The sequence below is a fragment of the Manacus candei genome, unplaced genomic scaffold (assembly GCF_025592945.1).
Source record: "Manacus candei isolate 608988 ecotype Guabito, Panama unplaced genomic scaffold, ASM2559294v1 h1tg000098l, whole genome shotgun sequence".
NCBI lineage: Eukaryota > Metazoa > Chordata > Aves > Passeriformes > Pipridae > Manacus > Manacus candei.
Window position 1 is genome coordinate 44,331 of NW_026138146.1, and position 27,366 is coordinate 71,696.

General features: G+C 59.3%; 2 protein-coding genes and 1 long non-coding RNA gene across 5 annotated transcripts in view; all 3 read right to left on the minus strand.

Annotated features, from left to right (window-relative positions):
- Positions 1-947: 947 nt before the first annotated feature.
- Positions 948-4,924, minus strand: LOC127461248 (chymotrypsin-like elastase family member 1). The gene is made up of 8 exons (XM_051768918.1): positions 4,813-4,924; positions 4,421-4,503; positions 4,229-4,329; positions 3,608-3,733; positions 3,381-3,517; positions 2,922-3,067; positions 1,743-1,892; positions 948-988 (listed from the first exon to the last, which is right to left on the minus strand). The coding sequence occupies exons 1-8, from the start codon at positions 4,859-4,861 to the stop codon at positions 971-973; spliced, it is 810 nt and encodes a 269-aa protein (XP_051624878.1). The 5' UTR covers positions 4,862-4,924; the 3' UTR covers positions 948-970.
- A 2,586-nt stretch (positions 4,925-7,510) lies between these two features.
- Positions 7,511-27,366, minus strand: part of GALNT6 (polypeptide N-acetylgalactosaminyltransferase 6) — a 30,088-nt gene continuing 10,232 nt past the window's right edge. For all 3 annotated transcript variants that reach the window (XM_051768864.1, XM_051768863.1, XM_051768861.1), the window contains 9 exons: positions 26,491-26,663; positions 23,056-23,205; positions 21,679-21,913; positions 20,072-20,189; positions 16,431-16,631; positions 15,334-15,465; positions 12,810-12,911; positions 12,563-12,715; positions 7,511-7,942 (listed from right to left, as the gene is read on the minus strand). In XM_051768864.1, the coding sequence (XP_051624824.1) occupies positions 7,829-7,942; positions 12,563-12,715; positions 12,810-12,911; positions 15,334-15,465; positions 16,431-16,631; positions 20,072-20,189; positions 21,679-21,913; positions 23,056-23,205; positions 26,491-26,663 (1,378 nt within the window). In that variant the 3' untranslated portion in view covers positions 7,511-7,828. The remainder of the gene's footprint in view (positions 7,943-12,562; positions 12,716-12,809; positions 12,912-15,333; positions 15,466-16,430; positions 16,632-20,071; positions 20,190-21,678; positions 21,914-23,055; positions 23,206-26,490; positions 26,664-27,366) is intronic.
- On the minus strand, positions 16,636-18,109 carry LOC127461263 (uncharacterized). The gene is made up of 4 exons (XR_007900016.1): positions 17,995-18,109; positions 17,754-17,914; positions 16,793-16,872; positions 16,636-16,711 (listed from the first exon to the last, which is right to left on the minus strand). It is a non-coding gene; the product is annotated as an uncharacterized LOC127461263 (long non-coding RNA).

Sequence of the window (27,366 nt, forward strand, 5' to 3'; positions counted from 1 at the left end):
GTGCCCGAATGCAACATCTCTGCTGGCCAAGGAGGTGGGTTTGGGAAGAGGATCCCAGTGGGATCCCCCCCGTGTTCTCCTGTGTCCCCCCGTGTCCTTCTCTGTCCCCCCCATGTCCTTCTGTGTCCCTCCTGTGTCCTTCGGTGTGTCCCCCGTGTTCTCCTGTGTCCCCCCCGTGTTCTCCTGTGTCCCCCCCGTGTTCTCCTGTGTCTCCCCCGTATCATTCTGTGTCCCCGCATGTCCTTCTCTGTCCCCCCGTGTCCCCCCATGTCCCCTCCGTGTCCCCCCATGTCCCCCCCATGTCCCCGTGTCCCCCCGTGTCCCCCCCGTGTCCCTCCATGTCCCCCCATGTCCCCCCCCCGTGTCACTCCATGCCCCCCCGTGTCCCCCCGTGTCCCCCATGACCCCCGTGTCCCCCCGTGTCCCCCCCTGCCCCCCGTGTCCCTCCATGTCCCCCCGTGTCCCCCCCATGCCCCGTGTCCCCCCGTGTCCCCCCGTGTCCCCCCGTGTCCCCCCGTGTCCCCCCCATCCCCCGTGTTCCCCCGTGTCCCCCCCCATGCCCCGTGTCCCCCGTGTCCCCCGTGTACCCCCCTGTCCCCCCGTGTCCCCCCGTGTCCCCCCCGTGTCCCCCCGTGTCCCCAGGGCCCGCGGTGCTGCCCGGGAAGGGGATTTGCGGCGTTTGCCCCTTTTCCCCCATCCCGGGGGGTTCCGGTGCCCCCCCAGCTCCGAGCCGGGGGCTTTTCCCCGAGGGGGAGGAAGAGGAGGGCCGGGGGGGCCGGGGGGGCAGAAGGAGGAGGAGGAGGAGGAGGAGGAGGAGGAGGAAGGCTCGGGCGCGGGGCAGAGCAGGGAGCGAGTCCGGGCGGCGGCAGAGCTTTTATTGCGGGCGGGGGCTGCGGGTGCGGGGGGCGCGGGGAGCGCCGGGGGGGCGGGCGGTGCCCCCGGGGCGGGCCGGGGGCTGGCGGGGCTCGGCTCAGTTCTGGGCGATGACCTGGGGGGCACAAAGGCAGTGGCTGAGCCGAGAGGGGACCGGGACGGGAAAGGGGCTGGAAAGGGGAACGGGAAGGGAATGGGAAGGGGAATAGGGAGGGGAACAGGGACGGGAACGGGATCGGGATCGGGGACGGGAATGGAAACGGGGACGGGGCTGGGAACAGGAACGGGGGCGGGAACGGGGCGGGGACGGGAATGGGAACGGTAACGGGAACGGTAACGGGAAGGGAAACGGGGTCGGGAACGGGAATGGGAACGGGGAACAGGAACGGGGGCGGAGAGGGGAACGGGAACGGGAACGGAGTCGGGAACGGGAACGAGAAGGGGAACGAGAAGGGGAATGGCAATGGGAATGGGAATGGGAGTGGGAATGGGAATGGGAATGGGAATGGGAACGGGGTGGGAACGGGGCCGGGAAGGGGAATGGGAAGGGGAACGGGAATGGAGTTGGAAACGGAAAGGGGAATGGGAAGGGGAATGGGAAGGGGGCTGGGAACAGGGTTGGGAAAGCGGAACGGGAAGGGGAACGGGGCCGGGAAGGGGAAAGGGGTCGGGAATGGGAAGGGGAAGGGGAAGGGGGCTGGGAACGGGGCCAGGAAGGGGAATGGGGTCGGGAAGGGGAAGGGGAACGGGGCAGGGAACGGGGCCGGGAAGGGGAAGGGGAACGGGGCAGGGAACGGGAACGGGAAGGGGAATGGGGGTCGGGAATGGGAAGGGTCGATGGGCGGGTCCGGAGCCGGCTGGGGCCTCACGCTGTTGATCCAGGAGATGTAGGCGGAGACGCGCGTGAACACGGTGGGCTTGAGGACCGTGTTGCAGCCCAGGCTGGACACGAAGCTGGTGACCCCGTGCACCTGGTACTGGCCATTGACGGCGCAGTGGAGGGGACCGCCCGAATCGCCCTGCGGGGACAGGGGGTCAGAGGGGGCACAGGGGGGTCAGAGGGGGCACAGGGGGGTCAGAGGGGGCACAGGGGCTCGGGGGAGCCGGGGGGGCAGAGGGAGGGGCTGGGGGTGAGAGGGGGAAAGGGGGGTCAGGGCGAGGGGTGGGTGAGCCAGAGGGGAAGGAGGAGCCGGGGGAGTGCAGAGAGGGGCCGGTGAATGGGGGGAAAGGGGTCCGGGGGGTAACGGGGGCACAGTGAGGGGTCAGTGAGCGAGGGGAAGGAGGGGGAACGGGGGAGGCCCAGCCAGGGAACGGTGAGTGAGGGGAGCGGGGACACTGGAGGTGCTGGGGGGGCACAGAGAGTTCCCTGGGGGGCAGAGGGGATGCTGGAGGTGCCGGGGGGCACAGAGAGGGGCCAGAGAGGGCCACAGGGAGGGGTCAGGGGCTCCAGGGATGCTGGAGGTGCCCGGAGGGGCACAGAGAGGGGCTGGGTTAGAGTTCCCCGGGGGCAGAGGGGATGCTGGAGGTGCTCCAGGGATGCTGGAGGTGCACAAGGGGGATGCTGGAGGTGCCCAGGGGATGCTGGAGGTGCCCAAGGGGATGCTGGAGGTGCCCGGGGGATGCTGGAGGTGCCTGGGGGATGCTGGAGGTGCCCAGGGGGATGCTGGAGGTGCTGGGTGGATGCTGGAGGTGCTGAGGGGGATGCTGGAGGTGCCCGGGGGATGCTGGAGGTGCCCAGGGGATGCTGGAGGTGCTGGGGGGATGCTGGAGGTGCCCGGGGGATGCTGGAGGTGCCCGGGGGGGGGATGCTGGAGGTGCTGGGGGGATGCTGGAGGTGCCCGGGGGGATGCTGGAGGTGCACAAGGGGATGCTGGAGGTGCCCGGGGGGATGCTGGAGGTGCACAAGGGAATGCTGGAGGTGCCCGGGGATGCTGGAGGTGCCCGGGGGGGGGATGCTGGAGGTGCTGGGGGGATGCTGGAGGTGCACAAGGGAATGCTGGAGGTGCCCGGGGATGCTGGAGGTGCCCGGGGGGGGAGCAGGGCCGTGCCTGGCAGCCGGAGCGCACGCCGTCGCCGCCGGCACAGACCATGGTGTTCTTGACGGTGGAGCCCCAGTAGGCCGAGCTGGAGCAGGTCTGGTAGTCCACCACGGGCAGGTAGGCCTGGAGCAGGACGCTGGACAGCTGCCCGTTGGCTGCACGGACCCGGCGCCGTCAGTGCCCTCCGGCCCCGACCCGCGGCCCCCGCGGCCCCCCCGGCCCCAGCCCGGCCAGCGGCCCCCCCCCGGCCCCCGTGCCCCCCGAATCCCCCAAACCCCCCCCCGGCCCCCGTGCCCCCCGAATCCCCCCAAAACCCCCCCGGCCCCCGTGCCCCCCGAATCCCCCCAAGCCCCCCCGGCCCCCGGCCAAGCCTCCCGTGACGCCTCCCGGCCCCGCCCGGGCTCCCAAAGCCGCCTGAGCTCCCCGCGGTGCCCCCGGTCGGGGGCATTGGGGCCCCCCCGGACTCACTGCGGGTGCGGCCCCAGCCCGTGATGTAGCAGGGGTAGTTGTTGGGCAGGACGGTGCCCTCCTGGGGCAGCACCGCCAGCTGCACGTAGCTGTTGAGGGTGGCCGAGCTGCCCAGGCGCAGCAGGGCGATGTCGTAGCTGCCCAGGGGAGGGAGAGGGGAGAGGTTGTGGCCGGGCCCCCCCGAAGGGCGGCCGGGCTCCCCCCGAGCCCCCTCCCGCGGGCGTTACCCTGCGGCGACGTTGTTGCTGTTATAGAAGGGGTGGATGATGATCCTGCTGACGCTGAAGACCTGCTCGGTGCCCTCGTTGGCGCTCAGGTTGTGCTCCCCGGCCACCACGCGGAAGTTCAGGTTGCTGCCGGCCGGGGGGAAAAGGGGATCGGCCCCAAAGCGCGCTCAGGGCGGGGCTGAGCCGATCCCGAGCGCTCCGGGCGAGGAGAGGATGCTCCCGGAGACGGGCCCTGGAGCCCCGGGCGAGGAGCCCCAAAGGCCTCCAGGGTTGGGAAGGTTTTTGGGGAAAAAGGGCTTTTGCCGAGGAGCCCCCGAGCGAGGAGCCCCAAAGGCCTCCGAGGGTGGGAAGGTTTTTGGGGACAAAGGGCTTTTGCCGAGGACCCCCGAGTGAGGAGCCCCAGAGGCTGCCAAGGGTGGGAAGGGGGTTTTTTGGGGAGAAAGGGCTTTTCCTGAGGAGCCCCCGAGGTGCCTCCAAGGCTGGGAAGGAGGTTTTTTGGGGGCAAAGGGCTTTTCCTGAGGAGCATCTGAGTGAGGAGCCCCAGAGGTGCCTCCAAGAGTGGGAAGGAGGTTTTGGGGGTGCAAAGGATTTTGCCGCGGGGTTTTCAGGGTGGGCACTGACCTGGTGACGCAGTGGGCTGCCGTCATGACCCAGTTCCTCTGGATGAGGGATCCCCCGCAGGTGTGGTGCCAGCTGCCCCCCGAGGAATACTGCAGGGAGATCTGGGCGGGGGGGACACACGGGGGGGTCACTGGCGGGTGCCGGGGCCGCGCGACCCCCGGGCCGGGCCGGGGGACCCCCGGCAGGACCCACCTGGGAGGGCCAGGAGTGCGAGCGCGCCTCGGTGCCCCCGACCACGCGCTGGGTGCCCGCGAGAGCCGGCTCGGAGCAGCGCCCTGGGGACAGACGGACAGACGGACAGAGGGACAGACGGACAGACGGACAGGGGGACAGACGGACAGAGGGACAGGGGGACAGACGGACAGGGGGACAGAGGGACAGAGGGACAGAGGGACAGGGGGACAGGGGGACAGAGGGACAGACGGACAGAGGGACAGGGGGACAGAGGGACAGACGGACAGAGGGACAGAGGGACAGACGGACAGAGGGACAGAGGGACAGAGGGACAGAGACACGGGTGAGCGGCGGCCGGGAGGGGGAGGTCAGGGGGGGTCGGAGGCCGAAGGCTCCGTCGGGGCACCCACCGCAGAGGGCGAGGGCGGCGAGGAGCACGAGCTGCAGCATCTTCATCATCGTCCTCGTCCCGGGGCGCGGCGGAGGCGGCGGGAGCGGGGGCTGCGGCGCGGCCGCTTTAACGGGGCCGGCGAGGGAGGGGCGGGAAGGAAAGCAGGTGCCGCGGCCCCCCCGGGCGGCCTTGGACCCTCTGCCAGAGCACACACGGCCCGAGGGCAAGGCCGGAGCGCCCCGGGCACGGCCCGAGTGCCCCCCGGCTCTGGGGCCTTGGGACACCCCCCGAGTGCCCCCCGGATCTGGGTCCTTGGGACACCTCCCGAGTGCCCCCCGGCTCTGGGTCCTTGGGACACCCCGAGTGCCCCCCGGATCTGGGGCCTTGGACACCCCCCGAGTGCCCCCCGGCTCTGGGGCCTTGGGACACCCCCCGAGTGCCCCCCAGTTCTGGGTCTGTGGGACACCCCCCGAGTGCCCCCTGGCTCTGGGTCTTTGGGACACCCCCCGAGTGCCCCCCGGATCTGGGTCCTTGGGACACCCCCGAGTGCCCCCCGGATCTGGGTCCTTGGACACCCCCCGAGTGCCCCCCGGCTCTGGGTCCTTTGGACACCCCGAGTGCCCCCCGGATCTGGGTCCTGACACCCCCCGAGTGCCCCCCGGATCTGGGTTCTGACACCCCCCGAGTGCCCCCCGGCTCTGGGTCTGTGGGACACCCCCTGAGTGCCCCCCAGCTGCTCTGCCCTTCCCCACTCCTGTCCCGAGTTTGTCCCGCTCTCAGCCCCCAGGATGCTCCTCCTGGGGCTCATCCACGGCCCGGATTTGGGGGATGGTCCCAGGGTTTGGTCCAAGCCCTGAAGGTGCCACATCGGGATGGGGAAATGGAGGCAAACCCAGGGAACGACCTTCCCCCCCTCCCCAACCCCCCAGGGCTGGATCAGGAGATTCCCCCTCCCCCCCAGGGGCCTTCTTTTGGGGATAAACGGGACACCCACCAGGTCTGGAATAAAACCCGGATTTGGGGCCAAAACTGTGACGTTTTCCACCCCTTCAGCTCCGACTTGGGGCTGTTTTGGGGGAACCTTTGGCCTCGAGGTGCAGGCGCTGGCAAACAGCCCTCGGGGTCACGGGGACCGTCGTGTGCCCAGGGCAACAAAGCTGCGGGAATTCCAGAGCACCTGGAGCAGTTCTGCCCTTATCTCCAGGAAAACAGGAGGGTTGCCGGGAACACGATCTCCCCACACTCGGGGTTGTTTGATCGGCCCCAAGGGAGGGGCAGGGACGGAAGCAAAGGGTCCCACCCGGGGACAGCCCGACCCGAGGGAACCCCCCCAGGGGACACGAAGGGCTGTGACCCCATTTTGGGGCCAAAAAGGTGGGATTGGGGCATTAATGATGGGTTTGGGGTTGTGCTGTGCAGGGCCAGGAGTTGGACTCGAGGATCTTTGTTGGATCCCCTCCGACACCGAACATTCCAAGATTCTGTGATCCCTGTGGATCCCTCCCAACTCAGATATCCCAGGATTCCATGATCCCGGAGGTCAGGGAGCGCCTGGACCACCCAGATCCATTGGGATTGGGGTATTTTGGGGTTTTGGGGCTGTTCTGTGCAGGGCCAGGAGCTGGACAGAACGTTCCTGGTGAGTCCCCCCCAACTCCACACGTCCCACAGTTCTGGGACACTCGTGGGTTCTCTCCAGCTCCGGCCATTCCACGATCCCGGGATTCCGGAGGGCAGGGAGCACTTGGACAGCACTCTTGGCCAGTGGGATTTTGGGGGGTTGGGGTTTGTCCTTTGCAGAGCCAAGAGTTGATGTCGATGATCCCTGTGGGTCCCTCCCAGCTCAGGATAATCCATCATTCCACAATTCCAGAGGTCAGGGAGTGCTTGGACAACACTCTTGGGTGTCGGGTTTGGGGATTTCAGCAGCAAAAGCTCCACCCCACCCAGGGACACCCCGACCCAAACGAACCCCCCAAGTGTGACACAAAGGGATTAAAGTCACATTTTGGCTGCAAAAGGGAGTTTTCAGGGCAAGGAGAGGGAGGGAATTGGAATGGGAGGAGCGAGGGGAGCTGGGAGGAGCCGGAGACGGGATCTGTGGAAAATAAATCATCTCTTTATTTGAGGTCCCGTGTCCAAGGCAGGTTCTGCCCCTTTCCGTCCCTTCCGGGGGGATTTTCCTGGAGGATAAATGAAATGGCGACGGAAGGGGCAGCGACAGGAGTCGGGCTTGACAAAAAAAACCCAAACAAACCAGGACTTAGAGGTGACCTGAGGAGATCTGGATGCCGTGGTGGCATCCAGGGAAAATCCTGCTCGGGATCAGTCCGAGCGGGAATCGCCCCCGGGAATCGTCATTTTGCAACAACAACAACAACAATTATAAACCCCAAAAATGCCCCTGGAAAATGCTGGGAAGCAGCCTTTGGGGTCATGGGGATCATCGTGTGCCCCCAGGGGAACAAAACTCCAGAATCCCAAAGCACCTGGTGCAGTTCTGCTCCGGTCTCCAAGGAAAACTCGGGATTTCCCCGGGAACACGATCTCCCCACGACCTTCCTAAAATCCCCTCCCTCCCTAATCCAAGGCACAGATCCCAATTCCTCCCCTTGCCCATCTGGGGCCACCCCAAGCCACCCGTGGTCACCTCCCCCCGTGGTCACCACCCGCATTTCCCGCTTTTCCCACCCGGATTCCCCCTCTGGGGAAGGGAATCCACCTTTTCCATGCCCGGGAGGAGCTCGGGAGTCTCCGGCCGGAGCCGGGGAGGGGGAGGACGAGCAGCAGGTCCTGAGGAGCATCACGGGGGTCTCCACAAGTGCCACACTTTGGGGGGCCCTGGGGAACCCCCCGGGCCCAGCGGGGCCCCCGGAATTCCCCGCTCCGAAGGCACAGGAGTCAGTTCAAGGTCACGGCAAAATGCAGCAGCTTTGAGGCTTTTGCTTCTTCAATTGAAGCCACCAAGGAAGGTTTTGGGTTGGTTTTTGCGGGTTCTGGTTTTCCTGAGCGGGGCCGGGGGGGCTCAGCCCCGGTCAGGTGAAGGCCCAGAGCTGGTGGGGGTCGGTGAGGTCGCAGGGGACGAGCGCCGGGTGAGGCCCCCGCGCCGTCAGGCACGAACCCGAGGCCAAGTTCTTGATGAGCCGGTTCTGCCGGGAAACCAAGGGGAGCAATCAGTCACAGAATCAGAGAATCAGAGAATTAGAGAATTAAAGAACCAGAGAATCAGAGAATTAAAGAACCAGAGAATCAGAGAATTAGAGAATTAGAGAATTAGAGAACCAGAGAATCAGAGAATCAGAGAACCAGAGAGTTAGAGAATCACAGAATCAGAGAATTAGAGAATCAGAGAATCAGAGAATCAGAGAATCAAAAAACCAGAGAATCAGAGAATTAGAGTATCAGAGAATCAGAGAATTAGAGAATTAGAGTATCAGAGAATCAGAGAATTAGAGAATCACAGAATCAGAGAACCAGAGAATCAGAGAATTAGAGAATTAGAGAATCAGAGTATCAGAGAATTAGAGAATCAGAGAGTCATGGAATCAGAGAATCAGAATCAAAGAATCAGAGAATCAGAGAATCAGAGAATCACAGAATGTTATAATCAGAGAATCAGAGAATCACAGAACCAGAGAATCAGAGAATTAGAGAATTAAAGAACCAGAGAATCAGAGAATTAGAGAATCAGAGAATCACAGAATTAGAAAATCAGAGAATCAGAGAATCAGAGAATCAGAGAATCACAGAATCAGAGAATCAGAGAATTAAAGAATTAGAGAATCACAGAGTCAGAGAATCAGAGAATCAGAGGATTAGAGAACCAGAGAACCAGAGAATCAGAGAATCAGAGAATTAGAGAACCAGAGAATCAGAGAATTAGAGAATCAGAGAATTAGAGAACCAGAGAATCAGAGAATTAGAGAATCAGAGAATCAGAGAATTAGAGAATCAGAGAATCAGAGAACCAGAGAGTTAGAGAATTAGAGAATTAAAGAACCAGAGAATCAGAGAATTAGAGTATCAGAGAATTAGAGAATCAGAGAGTCATGGAATCAGAGAATCAGAATCAAAGAATCAGAGAATCAGAGAATCAGAGAATCACAGAATCTTATAATCAGAGAATCAGAGAATTAAAGAATTAGAGAATCACAGAGTCAGAGAATCAGAGAATCACAGAACTAGAGAATCAGAGCATTAGAGAATTAAAGAACCAGAGAATTAAAGAACCAGAGAATCAGAGAATTAGAGAATCAGAGAATCACAGAATTAGAAAATCAGAGAATCAGAGAATCACAGAATCAGAAAATTAGAGAATTAGAGAATCACAGAATCAGAGAATCGGAAAATCAGAGAATTAAAGAACCAGAGAATCAGAGAACTAGAGAATCTGAGAGTCATGGAATCAGAGAATCAGAATCAAAGAATCAGAGAATCAGAGAATCAGAGAATAATAGAATTTGAGAATCAGAGAATCAGAGAACGTTATAATCAGAGAATCAGAGAATTAAAGAATTAGAGAATCACAGAGTCAGAGAATCAGAGAATCACAGAATCAGAGGATTAGAGAATCAGAGAATTAGAGAATCATGGAATCAGGAAATTAGAGAATTAGAGAATCACGGAATCAGAGAATCAGAGAATGAAAGAATCAGAGAATCAGAGAATCACGGAATCACAGAATCAGAGAATTAGAGAATCAAAGAATCACGGAATCACAGAATCGGAGAATTAGAGAATCAAAGAATCAGAGAATCACAGAATCACAAAATCACAGAGTCAGCCGGGTTGGAAGGGACCTCTGAGCTCATCCAGTCCAACCCTTGATCCAACCCCGCCGTGGTTCCCAGCCCATGGCACTGATGCCACATCCAGTCTGTCCTTAAACACCTCCAGGGATGGAGAATCCACCCCCTCCCTGGGCAGCCCATTCCAGTGTCTGATCCCTCTCTGGAAAGAAATTCTTCCTAATATCCAACCTGCCCCTCCCCTGGCACAGCTGAAGACCAAACCCTCTTGTCCTGCTGCTGCTTCCTGGGAGCAGAGCCCGATCCCACCCGGGGGTCAATGGGGGCGCGACCCGGGGGTGAGTGGGGGTGTGACCAAGGAGTGACCAAAGGGGTGTGGCCAAAGGGGTGAGTGGGGGTGTGACCAAAGGGGTGTGGCCAAAGGGGTGAGTGGGGGTGTGACCAAAGGGGTGTGGCCAAAGGGGTGAATGAGGTGTGATAGGGGTGTGACAGGGGTGTAACCTCGGGGTGAATGGGGGTGTGACCGGGGTGTGATCAGGGGTGTGACCAGGGGTGTGACCAGGGTGTGACCAAAGGGGTGTGGTCAAAGGGGTGAATGAGGTGTGATGGGGTGTGACAGGGGTGTAACTCGGGGTGAATGGGGGTGTGACAGGGGTGTGACATGGGGTGAATGGGGGTGTGACCGGGGTGTGACCGGGGGTGTGACCAGGGGTGTGACCAGGGTGTGACCAAAGGGGTGTGGTCAAAGGGGGTGAATGAGGTGTGATGGGGGTGTGACAGGGGTGTAACCTCGGGGTGAATGGGGGTGTGACAGGGGTGTGACCAAAGGGGTGAGTGGGGGTGTGACAGGGGGTGTGACAGGGGTGTGACGGGGGGTGGTGAATGAGGGTGTGACCAAGGGGTGAATGGGGGTGTGACCGGGGTGTGACCAGGGGTGTAACCTCGGGGTGAATGGGGGTGTGACCGGGGTGTGACCAAAGGGGTTAATGAGGTGTGATAGGGGTGTGACAGGGGTGTAACCTCGGGGTGAATGGGGGTGTGACAGGGGTGTGACCAAGGGTGTGACCAGGGGTGTGACCAGGGTGTGACCAAAGGGGTGTGGTCAAAGGGGTGAATGAGGTGTGATAGGGGTGTGACAGGGGTGTAACCTCGGGGTGAATGGGGGTGTGACAGGGGTGTGACCAAAGGGGTGAGTGGGGGTGTGACAGGGGTGTGACAGGGGCGTGACGGGGGGTGGTGGTGAATGAGGGTGTGACCAAGGGGTGAATGGGGGTGTGACCGGGGTGTGACCAGGGGTGTGACCAAAGGGGTTAATGAGGTGTGATAGGGGTGTTACAGGGGTGTGACCCAGGGGTGAATGGGGGTGTGACAGGGGTGTGACAGGGGTGTAACCTCGGGGGTGAATGGGGGTATGACCGGGGTGTGACCAGGGGTGTGACTGGGGTGTGACCAAAGGGGTGAATGGGGGTGTGACCGGGGTGTGACTGGGGTGTGACCAGAGGGGTGAATGGGGGTGTGAGTGGGGGGGGGGGTCAGTGGGGGTGTGACCAAAGGGGTGAATGGGGGTGTGACCGGGTGAATGGGGGGGGTGACCAAAGGGGTGACTGGGGTCGGTGGGGGTATGATGGGAGGGGGGTGGTGGTGAATGGGGGGTGTGACCAGGGGGCCAATGTGGGTGTGAGCGGGCGGTGACTGGGGGTGTGACCAGGGGGGTTCAATGGGGGTGTGACCAAAGGGGTGAACGGGGGTGTGACCAGAAGGTGAATGGGGGTGTGACCAAGGGAGGGGTCAAAGGGGGGTGTGACTGGGGGGGTGTGACCAGAAGGTGAATGGGGGTGTGACCAGGGGAGGGGTCACAGGGGAGTGTGACTGGGGGGGTGTGACCAGAAGGTGAATGGGGGTGTGACCAGGGGAGGGGTCAAAGGGGCGTGTGACTGGGGGGGTGTGACCAGAAGGTGAATGGGGGTGTGACCAGGGGAGGGGTCACAGGGGAGTGTGACTGGGGGGTGACTGGGGGTGTGACCGGGGTTGATGGATGGGGGTGTGACCGAGGGGGTCAATGGGGATGTGGCCAAAGGGTTAATGGGGGTGTGACTGGGGGGGGTCAATAGGGGTGTGACCAGGGAGGGTGAATGGGGGTGGGGTCAGGGGGTGAATAGGGGTGTGAATGGGGGGGTGAACGAGGGGTGTGAGTAAAGGGGTGAATGGGGGTGTGACCAGAATGTGAATGGGGGTGTGAGCAAAGGGGTCAACAGGGTGTGACCCAAGGGGGGGTGAATGGGGGTGTGACCGGGGAGGGGTCAAAGGGGGGTGTGACCAGAGGGTGAATGTGGGTGTGACCAGGGGAGGGGTCAATGGGGGCGTGACCAGAGGGGTGAATGGGGTGTGAGCAAAGGGGTGAATGGGGGTGTGACATGGGGGGGTCAATGGGGGTGTGACCAGAGGCTGAATGGGGGTGTGACCAAGGGAGTTAATGGGGGTGTGACCAAAGGGGTGAACGGGGGTGTGACCAGAAAGTGAATGGGGTGTGAACGAGGGGGACAATGGAGGTGTGACCAGGGTGATAATGGGGGTGTGACAGAGGGGTCAAAGGGGGGTGTGACCGGGGGGTGAATGGGGGTGTGACCAGGGGGTGAATGGGGGTGTGAATGGGGGTGTGACCGGGGTGTGACCAGGCGTGTGACTGGGGGGGTCAATGGGGGTGTGACCAAAGGGGTGAATGGGGATGTGACCAAGGGACTTAATGGGGGTGTGACCAGAAGGTGAATGGGGGTGTGACCAAAGGGGTGACCGGGGGTGTGACCGGGGGGGTCAATGAAGGTGTGACCAGAAGGTGAATGAGGGTGTGACCGGGGGGGGGGGGGGGTGAACGAGGGGTGTGATAGGAGGGTGAATTGGGTGTGACCCGAGGGGATGAACGAGGGGTGTGACCGATGGGAACCGGCAGAGGACCAGCCCCGCGGCGGGGACGATTCTCCCTCCCCAGAGGGGATTCCCGGGCCGGGGCGGTGCCCCCCTCACCTGTCCCAGCTCCCACTCCTCGTTGGCGGGCACCCGGCCGGGCTTCCCTCGGAACTGGCACTCGCCCAGCTCGGCCGGGCCCGGCCCCGCCCGCAGGCACAGCTCCCGGCCGATGTTGTGCCGCAGCTCCCGCTGGCTCGTGTACTCGAAATACTGCGGGGACAGGGCGGGGACGCGTCGGGCCGAGCCCCCCGAGGGTCACCCCCCGGGGGGACAGGAGGGGAAATGAGGGGTCGGGGGCGCCCACCTGGTTGCCCCCCAGCCCGTGGCAGGGGTACATGATGAGGGGCTTCCCCCCGTGGTTGTTCTCCCCGACGTCCAGGCAGCTCTTGGTGCCCTCATTTTTTATCTGTGGGGAGGGGAGGGGGAAAAAGAGGAGGAGGAAGGGAGGGGAAAAGGAAGGACGGGGGAGAAGAGCAGGAAAAGGGGGGGAGAGGAGGAAGGGGGGAAGATGAGGGGGAGAAATAAAGAGGAGGAAAGGGAGGGAATAAAGAGGAGGAAGGGAGGGAAGAGGAAAAGGGGGGAAGAGGAAAGGCGAGGAGAGAAAAAGGGGGGAAGGTGAGGGGGGAAATAAAGAGGAAAGGGAGGGAATGAAGAGGAGGAAGAGGGGAAGAGGAAAAAAAAGGGAGGGAATAAGGAGGGGGAGAAATAAAGAGGAGGAAGGGAGGGAATAAAGAGGAGGAACAGGGGGAAGAGGAAAAAGGGGGAGGAAGAGGAAAAAAAGGGGAGGAAGAGGGAAAAAAGGAAAGGAGAAGGAAAAAAAGGAGGGAAGAGGAAAAAGGGGGGAAGAGAAAAAAGGGGGGGAGACAAGGGGGGGAAATAAAGAGAAAAGGGGGAATATAGAGGAAGAAGGGAGGAAAAGGGGAGTGAAAGGAGGAAAGGGAGGGGGAAAAGGAGGAAAGGGAGGGGGGAAAGGAGGAAAGGGGGGGAAAAAAGAGTCTCAGAGGGGCGGGACAGGCCCCGCCCCGGCTCCGGGCCGCGCAGGGCTCCGGTGATCGCTCTGCAAACACGGGCCGGGAGCGCCGCGTCCGGGGCCGGGACCTTTCCAGGACACGGGGAACTCCCGGGCCAACCCCCGAGGCAAAGGAGAAACCGCCCGGGCCGAGGCTCCAGGAAATAAAAGGTGAATTAAAAGCTGGACGGGAGCCAGGACCCGGCGCCAGCCTGGCTGTCACCTGCTGTCCCCTCCCTGTCACCTGCTGTCCCCTCTCTGTCACCTGCTGTCACCTGCTGTCACCTGCTCTCACATCTGTCACCTGCTGTCCCCTCCCTGTCACCTGCTGTCACCTCTCTGTCACCTGCTGTCACCCCTCTGTCACCTGCTGTCCCCTCTCTGTCACCTGCTGTCACGTCTCTGTCACCTGTGTCACCTGCTGTCCCCTCTGTCACCTGCTGTCACCTCGCTGTCACCTGCTGTCTCCTCTCTGTCCCCTCTGTCACCTGCTGTCCCCTCTGTCACCTGCTGTCCCCTCTGTCACCTGCTGTCACCTCGTTGTCCCCTCCCTGTCACCTGCTGTCCCCTCCCTGTCACCTCTGTCACCTGCTGTCCCCTCCCTGTCACCTGCTGTCACCTGCTGTCACTTCTCTGTCACCTCTCTGTCACCTGCTGTCACCTGCTGTCACATCTGTCACCTGCTGTCCCCTCTCTGTCACCTGCTGTCACATCTGTCACCTGCTGTCACGTCTCTGTCACCTGCTGTCACCTGCTGTCCCCTCCCTGTCACCTCTGTCACCTGCTGTCCCCTCCCTGTCACCTGCTGTCCCCTCCCTGTCACCTCTGTCACCTCCCTGTCACCTGCTGTCACCTCCCTGTCACCTGCTGTCCCCTCCCTGTCCCCCGCTGTCACACGGACCCGGCTGGGGAGGGGCAGCCCCGGGACCCAACACCCGGCTCGGGGAAAAGGGGCTTTTTGGGCAGCTCCGTCCTCAGGGATGGGATTGGAGCTGCAAATCCTGCCTGTTCCCAATTCCTCAGGAATGGAGCCGGAGCTCCGTGTCCTGCCTATTCCCAATTCCTCAGGGATGGAATTGGAGCTCCGTGTCCTGCCTGTTCCCAATTCCTCAGGAATGGAGCTGAAGCTCCGAGTCCTGTCTGTTCCCAAATCCTCAGGGATGGAATTGGAGCTCCGTGTCCTGTCTGTTCCCAATTCCTTAGGAATGGAGCCGGAGCTCCGTGTCCCGCCTGTCCCCAGATTCCTTTGGAAAGGAGCTGGAGCTCTGTGTCCTGCCTGTTCCCAATTCCTCAGGGATGGAGCCGGAGCTCCGTGTCCTGCCTGTTCCCAATTCCTTAGGGATGGAGCCGGAGCTCCGTGTCCTGTCTGTCCCCAGATTCCTTAGGGATGGAGCCGGAGCTCCGTGTCCCGTCCCCAGCCGAGTTTTCCAAGCCCATCCCGTTCCGGGCCGGCGTTCGGTTCTCTCGAGGGGAAACTTTGCAGCTCTTTGTCCCCACTCTGCCCCAAAAAGCCGCGTCCCCGCGGGTTCCCCCCCCGGAACTGCCCCCCCAAAAACCGGCTCTGCCGGATTCCAGCGGGGCCGCAGCCCAAAAACCCGCCCCGCCAGCCGGGGACGGATTCGGGGACAGACACGGGGACAGACAGGGGGACAGACAGGGGGACAGACACGGGGACAGACAGGGGGACAGACACGGGGACAGACAGGGGGACAGGCGACAGACGCGGCAGCACCTAAAGCGACCCCCTCAACCCAAGGCCGGGGGATTTTCCCGCTCGGTTGTTCCCGGCGGGAATTCTCGGCGCTCTCCCGGCACTCACCGCCCCGTAGAAGGTCGGGGTGAGGTCGGGGACGAACATCTCGGGGTAAACGTTCTGCAGGTACCACGTGAAGTTCCGGCAGTGGAGCCGCTCCCGCAGCCGCCGCCGCTCTGTAATGTCACCAAACGACTTCTATCGACGAAGCCACGTGGAGAAAACGAAACTGAACCTCCGAAAACGGCAAGGGAAAAAAAAAAACCAACCCAAAAACCCCTTCTCGGAGCTGGGGGGTCATCCCAGACCCGGCAGGTCCCCTCAGGCTCCAACCGCTCCCCAAGAGCTTGGAGGGATTTTGATGTTGTAAAAAAAACCCATTTTTATAGAAAAATGATATTTTAGTGACAAAGCCACGTGGGAAAATTAAACTGACCTCTGAAAATCCCCCCCAAAAAAACCCTTCTCGGAGCTGGGGGTCATCCCAGACCGGTGGGGGGGTCACCTGGCAGGTCCCCTCAGGCTCCGGCCGCTCCCCAAGAGCTCGGGGGTATTTTGGTGGTGTGAAAAAACAAACCCATTTTTATGGGAAAATGATATTTTATAGACAAAGCCACGTGGGAAAATTAAACTGACCTCTGAAAACAGCAAGGAAAACCCCCAAAAAACCCCTTCTCATAGCTGGGGGTCATCCCAGACCTGGCAGGTCCCCTCAGGCTCCGGCCACTCCCCAAGAGCTCGGAGGGATTTTGGTGGTGTAGTAAAAAACCTTATTTTTATAGAAAAATGATATTTTATAGAGGAAGTCACGTGGGAAAATTAAACTGACCTCTGAAAACAGGAAGGAAAACCTCCCAAAAAACCCCTTCTCAGAGCTGGGGGTCATCCCAGACCAGTGGGGGGGGTCCCCTCAGGCCTGAGATATTTTGGTACCTTTTCCGTGTCATAAAAGCCCTCCCATTTTTATATAAATATACATTAAAAAAAAAAAATCGTCATTTTTCTACCAGAAAACACCCCGATTTAGCAGAGAAAATAACCAAAAATAGCTTTTTTTGGCTGATTCTGCACGTGGTGGTTCCCCCCCTCCCCCTGCTCGGGTGAAGCTCCCACACCCCCCGACCAGCAGAACCAGTGAGGCCCTCCCAGTCTGCCCAGTTTACCTCCCGGGCCATCTGGGCCGCCTGCTGGTTCCTCCTGTAGAAGATCTCCTTGTAGTCGTCCATCCAGACCTCGGCCAGGCGCACCTGGTTCCTGGAGATCACCTGCGTGCCCTTGGGGAAGGTGTGCGGGCTCTTGGAGCGGAACACGTGGCCCACCACGGAGCAGGGGATGATCTCCACCTGCCCCCCGCACTGCCACACCTGCGGGAGGGTTTAGTCTTAGGCCTAAACCAGGGAAGTGTCCAAATCTCCATATTCCACCCCATTATTTACTGCCACACCTGTGGGGATGGTTTAGTCTTAGGTCTAAACCAGGAAAATGTCCAAATCTCCATATTTCATCCCATTATTTACTGCCACACCTGCGGTAGGGCTTAGTCTTAGGCCTAAACCAGGGAAGTGTCCATAACCCGATATTCCATCCCATTATTTACTGTCACACCTGTGGGGATGGTTTAGTCTGGGCCTAAACCAGGGAAGTGTCCAAATCTCCATATTCCATCCCATTATTTACTGCCACACCTGCGGGAGGGTTTAGTCTTAGGTCTAAACCAGGAAAGTGTCCAAATCTCCATATTCCATCCCGTTATTTACTGCCACACCTGCGGGAGGGTTTAGTCTTAGGCCTAAAGTAGGGAAGCGTCCATATGCCAATATTCCACCCCATTATTTACTGCCACACCTGTGGGGATGGTTTAGTCTTAGGCCTAAACCAGGGAAGTGTCCAAATCTCCATATTCCATCCCATTATTTACTGCCAGACGTGCAGGGAGGGTTTAGTCTTAGGCCTAAACTAGGGAAGTCTCCATATCCCAATATTCCACCCCGTTATTTACTGCCACACCTGCAGGAGGGTTTAGTCTTAAGCCTAAAGTAGGAAAGTCTCCATATCCCAGTATTCCAGCCTGTTGTTTACTGCCACACTTGAGGGAGGGCTTAGTCTTAGGCTTAAGGTAGGAAAGTGTCCAAATCTCCATATTCCATCCCATTATTTACTGCCACACCTGCGGGAGGGCTTAGTCTGGGCCTAAAGTAGGGAAGTGTCCACATCCCAGTATTCCAGCCTGTTGTTTACTGCCACACCTGCGGGAGGGTTTAGTCTGGGCCCAAACCAGGGAAGTGTCCATATCCCAGTATTCCATCCCATTATTCACTGCCACACCTGCAGGGAGGGTTTAGTCTTAGGCCTAAACCAGGGAAGTGTCCATATCCTGATATTCCACCCCGTTATTTACTGCCACACCTACAGGAGGGTTTAGTCTTAGGTCTAAAGTAGGGAAGTGTCCACATCCCAGTATTCCAGCCTGTTGTTTACTGCCACACCTGTGGGGATGGTTTAGTCTTAGGCCTAAACTAGGGAAGTGTCCAAATCTCCATATTCCATCCCATTATTTACTGCCACACCTGGGGGAGGGTTTAGTCTTAGGCCTAAACCAGGGAAGTGTCCAAATCTCCATATTCCACCCCGTTATTTACTGCCAGACCTAGGGGAGGGCTTAGTCTTAGACCTAAGGTAGGGAAGTGTCCATATCCCAGTATTCCATCCCATTATTCACTGCCACACCTGCGGGAGAGTTTAGTCTTAGGCCTAAAGTAGGGAAGTGTCCAAATCTCCATATTCCATCCCATTATTTACTGCCACACCTGCGGGAGGGTTTAGTCTTGGGCCTAAAGTAGGGAAGTGTCCACATCCCAGTATTCCCGCCTGTTGTTTACTGCCACACCTGTGGGGATGGTTTAGTCTGGGCCTAAACTAGGGAAGTGTCCATATCCCAATATTCCACCCGTTATTTACTGCCAGACCTGGGGGAGGGTTTGGTCTTAGGCCTAAACTAGGGAAGTGTCCACATCCCAGTATTCCAGCCTGTTATTTACTGCCAGACCTGTGGGAATGTCATGGTTTAGTCTGGGCCTAAACCAGGAAAGTCTCTATATTCCAATATTCCAGCTCGTTATTTACTGCCAGACCTATTGGAATCTCATGGTTTAGTCTTAGGCCTAAACTAGGGAAGTCTCCATGTCCCAGTATTCCAGCCTGTTATTTACTGCCAGACCTGTGGGAATGGTTTAGTCTGGGCCTAAACTAGGGAAGTCTCCATATCCCGATATTCCAGCCTGTTATTTACTGCCAGACCTGTAGGAATGGAGTGGTTTAGTCTGGGCCTAAAACAGGGAAGTGTACATATCCTGATATTCCATCCCATTATTTACTGCCAGACCTGTGGGAATGGAGTGGTTTAGTCTGGACCTAAACTAGGGAAGTGTCCATATCCCGATATTACAGCCTGGTATATAATTCCAGACCTGTGGGAATGTCATGGTTTAGTCTGGGCCTAAACTAGGGAAGTCTCCCTGTCTGGATATTCCAACCTGTTTTTGACTGTCAGACCTGTGGGAATCCATATCCCAGTATTCCATAATGTTATTTACTGCCAGACCTGTGGGAATGGAGTGATTTAGTCTGGACCTAAACTAGGGAAGTCTTCATATCCATATTCCAGTCTGGTATTTAATTCCAGACCTGTGGGAATGTCATAGTTTAGTCTGGGCCTAAACTAGGAAAGTCTCTATATTCCAATATTCCAGCCTGTTATTTACTGCCAGACTTGTGGGAATCCATATCCCAATATTCCAGCCTGGTATTTAATTCCAGACCTGTGGGAATGTCATGGTTTAGTCTGGGCCTAAACTAGGGAAGTCTCCATATCCCGATATTCCAGCCTGGTATTTACATAATATTGATAAGGGGTGATCAAAATATAAAGAGGAAAAAGGGGGGAAGAGGAAAAAAGGGGGGAAGAGGAAAAAAGGGGGGAAGAGGAAAAAAGGGGGGAAGAGGAAAAAAGGGGGGAAGAGGAAAAAAGGGGGGAAGAGGAAAAAAGGGGGGAAGAGGAAAAAAGGGGGGAAGAGGAAAAAAGGGGGGAAGAGGAAAAAAGGGGGGAAGAGGAAAAAAGGGGGGAAGAGGAAAAAAGGGGGGAAGAGGAAAAAAGGGGGGAAGAGGAAAAAAGGGGGGAAGAGGAAAAAAGGGGGGAAGAGGAAAAAAGGGGGGAAGAGGAAAAAAGGGGGGAAGAGGAAAAAAGGGGGGAAGAGGAAAAAAGGGGGGAAGAGGAAAAAAGGGGGGAAGAGGAAAAAAGGGGGGAAGAGGGAAAAGGGGGAAGAGGGAAAAGGAGGAAAGGGAAAAAAAGGAGGGAAGAGGGTCTTTTTTTCAGCCAGATAAGGGAAATATAAAAATTCCTAAAAATTAAAATCTTTCGGGGCCGTGTGAGAATTTGGGGCTTCTCTTCTCTCTTTGGGCTGAAAGAACAAAGGAAGATCCATCACGTTTGGCAGAGGATGATGCCCAAAGAAGGGAAAGCCCCTTTTTCAGAGAAAAGAAACCTTTCTAGGCAAAAAATGAATATATTGAGCTTATCTGAAAAAGGCAGGATTTTGTAAATCTATAAAACGCAGGAAATTTAAACCCAAGGGGTCTTTCCCCCAGAAACTCGGCGGGAGGAAAGTCCCAATGCATCGAGTAAATCCTTCCCTGGTTTCTTCCTTCCCCGGGGTTTACGAGGGATTTAAAACATTTAAAATTACAATTGAAACGGAATTAAATTTAAATTTAAAAGAGAGATGTTTTCCTCACACCTGAACCTCACCCTGAAGGACATTTCGACGTTCTCCCCCCCCCAGATCTCCATCTGGTCGTCGTAGGCGCCGAGGTGCTCGAAGTAGGACCTGGAGATGGCGAAGAGGCCCCCGGCGAAGGTGGGAGACCTGCGGGGGCAAAGGAGGGGTAAATGCAAACAAAAAGGTGGGAATCCGAGTTTGGGGATGTCCCAGGGGAAAACTCCACCGGGAAGGGGCGGAATCGCTCACACAGAGGCACCAAAATTGAGGAAAACCCCGATTTGTTGGGAAAAGGGGCGGAACCGCTCCCCCAGGGGCACCAAAACCACCGATTTGTTGGGAGAAGGGGAGGAATTGCTCATCCAGAGGCACCAAAACTGAGGGAAAAACCCCAATTTGTCGGGAAAAGAGGCAGAATTGCTCCCCCAGAGGCACCAAACCCACTGATTTGTTGGGAAAAGGAGCAAAAGCAGCCGGATCAGGAATCCCCCCGTGCTGGGATTGCTGGATAGGGAAGGTCTCAGCCTTCCCCCAGGGGAAAACCCACCGGGAAGGGGCAGAATCGCTCCCCCAGAGACACCAAAAGTGAGGAAAATCCTGATTTGTTGGGAAAAGGGGCAGAATCGCTCCCCCAGAGGCCCCAAAACCCTCAATTTGTTGGGAAAAGGAGGAAAACCAAGCAGATCAGGAATGCCCCCCGTGCTGGGATTGCTTGATGGGGAAGGTCTCAGCCTTCCCCCAGGGGAAATTTCCATTGGAAAAGGGCAGAATTGCTCACGGAGAGGCACCAAAATTGAGGAAAACCCTGATTTGTTGGGAAAAGGAGCAGAGTTGCTCAAGCAGAGGCGCCAAAACTGAGGAGAAAACCCCGATTTGTCTGGAAAAGGGGCAGAATTCCTCACCCAGAGGCACCAACCCCACGAATTTTTGGGAAAAGGAGCAAAATCAAGCGGATCAGGACCCTCCCCCACGCCGATCTCACTGGATGGGGAAGGTCTCGTCCTTCTCCCAGGGGGAAAACTCCGCTGGGAAGGGGCGGAATCGCTCCCCCAGAGGCACCAAAATTGAGGAAAACCCCGATTTGATGGGAAAAGGGGTGGAGTTGCTCCCCCAGAGGCACCAAAACCCTCAATTTTTGGGGAAAAGGGGCAGAATCGCTCCCCCAGAGGCACCAAACCCCTCAATTTTGGGGGGAAAAGGGGCAGAATCGCTCCCCCAGAGGCACCAAAACCCTCAATTTTGGGGGGAAAAGGGTCAGAATCGCTCCCCCAGGGGCACCAACCCCCGATTGTTTGGGTGAAGGGGCAGAATCGCTCCCCCAGAGGCACCAAACCCCTCAATTTTGGGGGGAAAAGGGTCAGAATCGCTCCCCCAGAGGCACCAAAACCCTCAATTTGTTGGGAAAAGGGGCAGAATTCTTCGCGCAGAGGCACCAAATCCCTCAATTTTTTGGGTAAAAGGGTCAGAATCGCTCCCCCAGAGGCACCAAAACCCATCAATTTTTGGGTAAAAGGGTCAGAATCGCTCCCCCAGAGGCACCAAGCCCCGATTTTCCGGGAGAAGGAGCAGAATCGCTCCCCCAGAGGCACCGACCCCCCGATTTTCCGGGAGAAGGAGCAGCCCCGGGCGCTCCCACCTGATGGGGAAGGTCTCGTCCCTCCTGCGCTGCCGCTCGCGGGCCGGGAGCAGCTCCCAGCCGAAGGTGAGGCTCCAGTCGAAGTTGCCGCGGCTGTGCTGCTTCCCGCCGGGCGCGGGCTTGGAGAACTCGAAGGTGTGCAGGTCGATGGTGGCGATGTCGGGGCTCACCACGGCCCGCGGCTCGTGCGCGATGCGAGACAGCAGCGGCTCCAGCCAGCCGTGGAAACACTCGCCTGGGAACGGGGGAGAGGGGGAGAGGGGAAAGGGGGGAGAGGGGGAAAGGGGGGGAGAGGGAAAAGGGGGGGAGAGAGGGAAAAGGGGGGGAGAGAGGGAAAAGGGGGGGAGAGAGGGAAAAGGGGGGGAGAGAGGGAAAAAGGGGGGGAGAGGGAAAAAGGGGGGAGAGGGAAAAAGGGGGGAGAGGGAAAAGGGAAGAGGAAAAAGGGGGGAAGAGGAGAAAAGGGAAAAGGATAAGGGGAGGAAGAGGAGGAAGGGGGAAAGATGGAAAAAGGGGGGGAAAGGGGAAAAAGGGGGGGAGAGGAAAAAGGGGGGGAGAGGAAAAAGGGGGGGAGAGGAAAAAGGGGGGGAGAGGAAAAAGGGGGGGAGAGGAAAAAGGGGGGGAGAGGAAAAAGGGGGGGAGAGGAAAAAGGGGGGGAGAGGAAAAAGGGGGGGAGAGGAAAAAGGGGGGGAGAGGAAAAAGGGGGGAGGAGGAAAAAGGGGGGAGGAGGAAAAAGGGGGGAGGAGGAAAAAGGGGGGGAGAGGAAAAAGGGGGGAGGAGGAAAAAGGGGGGAGGAGGAAAAAGGGGGGAGGAGGAAAAAGGGGGGAGGAGGAAAAAGGGGGGAGGAGGAAAAAGGGGGGAGGAGGAAAAAGGGGGGAGGAGGAAAAAGGGGGGAGGAGGAAAAAGGGGGGAGGAGGAAAAAGGGGGGAGGAGGAAAAAGGGGGGAGGAGGAAAAAGGGGGGAGGAGGAAAAAGGGGGGAGGAGGAAAAAGGGGGGAGGAGGAAAAAGGGGGGAGGAGGAAAAAGGGGGGAGGAGGAAAAAGGGGGGAGGAGGAAAAAGGGGGGAGGAGGAAAAAGGGGGGAGGAGGAAAAAGGGGGGAGGAAAAGAGAAGAGGAAAAGGAGGGGAAGTAGAAAAAAGAGGGGGAAGAGGAAAGGGAAGAATAAAGAGAAGGAAAGGGAGGGAATAAAGAGGAAGAAAGGAGGGAAGAGGATAAAAGGGAGGAAGTAGAAAAAAAGGGGGGAGAGGAAAAAAGGGGGGAAGAGGAAAATGGGGGGAAGAGGAAAAAAAAAGAAGAGGAAAAGGGGGTTAAGAAGGGGAAGGGGAAAAGAGGAAAAAGGGGGGGAGGTCTCTGGGGACCCCCGGGCGGGGCGGGCACTCACAGTGGGCGTCCAGGAAGGTGAGCACGTCCCCGCTGGCCACGCTGGCCCCCAAGAGCCGCGCCGTGATGAGCCCCTTGCGCTCCCGCTGCCGCACCACGCGCACGATCTGCAGCTGCTCCACGTAGCGATCCAGCTCCTCCTTCAGGTACTCTGCGGGATTCGGGGGCGGGGGGACGGGGGGACAGGAGCCGGAGCCGTCGGGATGGGCAGGAGGCGGTTCCTGCGTCCCACGAGCCCGCCTTGGTGCTCCCATCCCATCCCATCCCATCCCATCCCCTCCCATCCCCTTCCACCCCCTCCCATCCCATCCCATCCCATCCTGCTGTCCCCCTCCTATCCTATCCCATCCCATTTCCCTCCCTTCCCATCCCCTCCCCTCCCATTCCATCCCAGGAACTGCTGCTCCCATCCTATCCCACCCTGCTGCTTCCATCCCATCCCAGGAACTGCTGCTCCCATTCCACCCCATCCTATCCCACCCTGCTGCTTCCATCCCACCCCTTCCCATCCCAGGAACTGCTGCTCCCATCCCATCCCACCCCTTCCCATCCCAGGAACTGCTGCTCCCATCCCATCCCACCCCACCCCGTCCCATTCCATCCCACCCCGTCCCATCCCATCCCCAGAACTGCTGCTCCCGGCTTCGGATTCAAACACGTGGAATCGTCTTTCCCCAAATCCCAGCGGTTTTGGCTGAATCCGGACTGGGTTTGGCTGAATCCAAACTGGGTTTGGCTGAATCCGGACTGGCTTTGGCTAAATCCGGACTGGCTTTGGCTAAATCCGGACTGGCTTTGGCTAAATTCAAACTGGTTTTGGCTAAATCCAGACTGGGTTTGGTTAAATCCGGACTGGGTTCGGCTGAATTCATACTGGGTTTGGCTAAATCCGGACTGGCTTTGGCTAAATCCGGACTGGCTTTGGCTAAATCCGGACTGGCTTTGGCTAAATCCGGACTGGGTTTGGCTAAATCCAAACTGGTTTTGGCTAAATCCGGACTGGCTTTGGTGTTATCCGGACTGGCTTTGGCTAAATCCAGACTGGGTTTGGTTAAATCCGGACTGGGTTTGGCCGAATTCACACTGTTTTTGGCTAAATCCGGACTGTTTTTGGCTAAATCCAAACTGGGTTTGGCTAAATCCGGACTGGGTTTGGCCAAAGAAAGGGAGTTTCGCGAAGGACTCGCCCCCCTCTCCTCATCCAATACCCCTTCCCATGGAATCCCCCCCTGGAGAGGGATCAGGGCGCTGCCGGGGGGAGGAGGTCCCGTCCCCGAGCCTCAGGTGTCACCGGGACCGAACTGTCACTGAGGGGGACACACCGGGCACGGGGTCACCACAGGACACCGGGATATCGGGGCAGCCAAGAGCTGGGAATGGCCACGGGAGAGCTGGGACCCCCCGAGTCCCACCCCGGGAAGGCTCCCCGGGAAGTGGGAATTTATCCGGGCCGAGGGCGGATTCCGCGCCTCCCACACCCCGACCCTGAACCCGCCGGTTAATTAGCCCCGGGCGCGGTTAACGTGGTTAGTTAATCAGCCCCGGGCGCGGTTAACGTGGTTAGTTAATTAGCCTCGGGCGCGGTTAACGTGATTAATTAAGTAGCCCTGGGCGCGGTTAACGTGGTTAGTCAATCAGCCCCAGGCGCGGTTAGCGTGGTTAATTAATTAGCCCTGGGCGCGGTTAACGTGGTTAATTAATCAGCCCCGGGCGCGGTTAACGTGGTTAATTAATCAGCCCCGGGTGTGGTTAACGTGGTTAGTTAATTAGCCTCGGGCGCGGTTAACGTGGTTAATTAATTAGCCCTGGGCGTGGTTAACGTGGTTAATTGATTAGCCCCAGGCGCTGTTAACGTGGTTAATTAATCAGCCCCGGGCGCGGCTCGCGGGGTTTGCCGTGACCGAGGTGTTCGCGGGAGGAGCGCCCGGTTTGTGTCCCGGGCCGGGTCGGGATTGGTGTTTGTTGGGGAAGGGAAAATCCCCGGGGATGTGAAGGGCGGGAGGAGCCGCTGGAACGTCCCGGGGCTGCCCCGGGATCGGCACGAGCCGCTTCTCCCGGTGGATCGGAGCCATGGCTCCCGGGAATGGACACCGGGCATCCCCCGCATCCCTCTGATCCCACATCCCCTGATCCTACACCCTGCCAGGGCTCCTGTTCCTCCCTCTGCCCCCTAAATCCCACCTGCATCCCTCTGATCCCACATCCCTCTGATCCTACACCCTGCCAGGGCTCCTGTTCCTCCCTTTGCCCCCTAAATCCCACCTGCATCCCTCTGATCCCACATCCCTCTGATCCCACATCCCACCACGGCTCCTGCATCCCTCTGGCCCCTGAATCCCACCACAGTTCCCAACATCCCTCTGGCCCCACATCCCACCACGGCTCCCACGTCCCTCTGGTCCCCACATTCCTCCGGCCTCTGCATCCCACCACGGCTCCTGCACCCCCCGACCCCCGTATCCCTCTGGCCCCGCATCCCACCCCAGCTCCCACATCCCTCTGACCTCATATCCCACCAGGGCTCCCGCATCCCTCTGATCCCACACCCTGCCAGGGCTCCTGTTCCTCCCTCTGGCCCCTGAATCCGACCATGGCTCCCTCATCCCTCTGTCCCCACATCCCACCACAGCTCCCACATCCCCCTGGTCCCCACATTCCTCTGGATCCTGCATCCCATCGTGGCTCCCATATCCCTCTGTCCCCACATCCCACCACAGCTCCCACATCCCTCTGGCCCCATATCCCACAACAGCTCCCTCATCCCGCTGTCCCCACATCCCTCTGCCCCTATATCCCACTACAGCTCCTTCATCCCACTCCAGCTCCCACATCCCTCTGGTCCCCACATTCCTCTGGATCCTGCATTCCACCCCAGCTCCCACATCCCACCACAGCTCCCTCATCCCTCTGCCCCTATATCCCACCCCAGCTCCCACATTCCCCTGGATCCTGCATCCCACCACAGCTCCCTCATCCCTCTGTCCCCACATCCCTCTCTTCCCACATTTCACCCCAGCTCCCACACCCCTGTGTCCCCGTGTCCCCCATGTCCCCCCCGTGTCCCCACCGTCGGTGCTGGCGTCATCGACGAGGATGACCTCCCTGAGCAGGCTGGCGGGGGCCGAGTGCAGGACACTGGACAGTGCACAGCAGGTCCCCAGACCCCCGTGTCCCCACATCCCACCCCAGCTCCCACACCCCTGTGTCCCCGTGTCCCCCCCGTGTCCCCCATGTCCCCACCGTCGGTGCTGGCGTCATCCCTGAGGATGAGCTCCCTGAGCAGGCTGGCGGGGGCCGAGTGCAGGACACTGGACACGGGGTGCAGCAGGTCCCCAGACCCCCGTGTCCCCATATCCCACCCCAGCTCCCACACCCCTCTGTCCCCGTTTCCCCCCCGTCTCCCCCCGTGTCCCCCATGTCCCCCCCGTGTCCCCACCGTCGGTGCTGGCGTCATCGACGAGGATGACCTCCCTGAGCAGGCTGGCGGGGGCCGAGTGCAGGACGCTGTAGACGGTGCGGAGCAGGGTGGACCAGGCCTCGTTGTGGAACACGATCACCACGCTGGTGCTGGGCAGGGGCGGGCAGCGCTTGAACTTCTGGTCGATGCACCTTTGGGGACACGCGACAGGGGGGGTTGGTGGCGGGGGGAGCGGCGGGAACGACCCCTCTGACCCCCAGAGCCCGCGGCGGGAGGGCGGCTCCGGCCCCTCCCGGTTCATCCCGGCTTTCATTCCCATTCCCGGCCCCTCCCGGTTGATCCCGGCTTTCATTCCCATTCCCGGCCCCTCCCGGCTCATCCCGGCTTTCATTCCCATTCCCAACTCCTCCCGGTTCATCCCGGCTTTGATTCCCATTCCCGGCCCCTCCCGGCTCATCCCGGCTTTGATTCCCATTCCCGACCCCCCCGGCTCATCCCGGCTTTGATTCCCATTCCCGGCCCCTCCTGGTACATCCCAGCTTTGATTCCCGTTCCCGACCCCCCCTTTGTCCCCGCCGATCGCAGATAATCGATCGAACGGGGAGGGGGCTCCTCTTCTCCCTCCCATTCCAGGCTTTTCCCAGCCCGAATTCCCTCCCCCCCGGCGCAGGCAGGTCGGGGGGCCCCCCGTGGTTAATCCGGCAGGAGGAAATCCCTGGATTTCCCCGTTTCCCTCCTCCCCCCTGTCTGTCCCCGCACACCCAGCGGGCTCCGGGGTTGTTCCGCTCGGCTGAGAAAAGAAAAAGTGGGATTTCTGGAGCCGGCGGGAATAAAAGAGGGAGAGGGGAGGGGGAGATCCCGGAGCCCCCGAGCAGGTACCGGAGGCACAAAGAG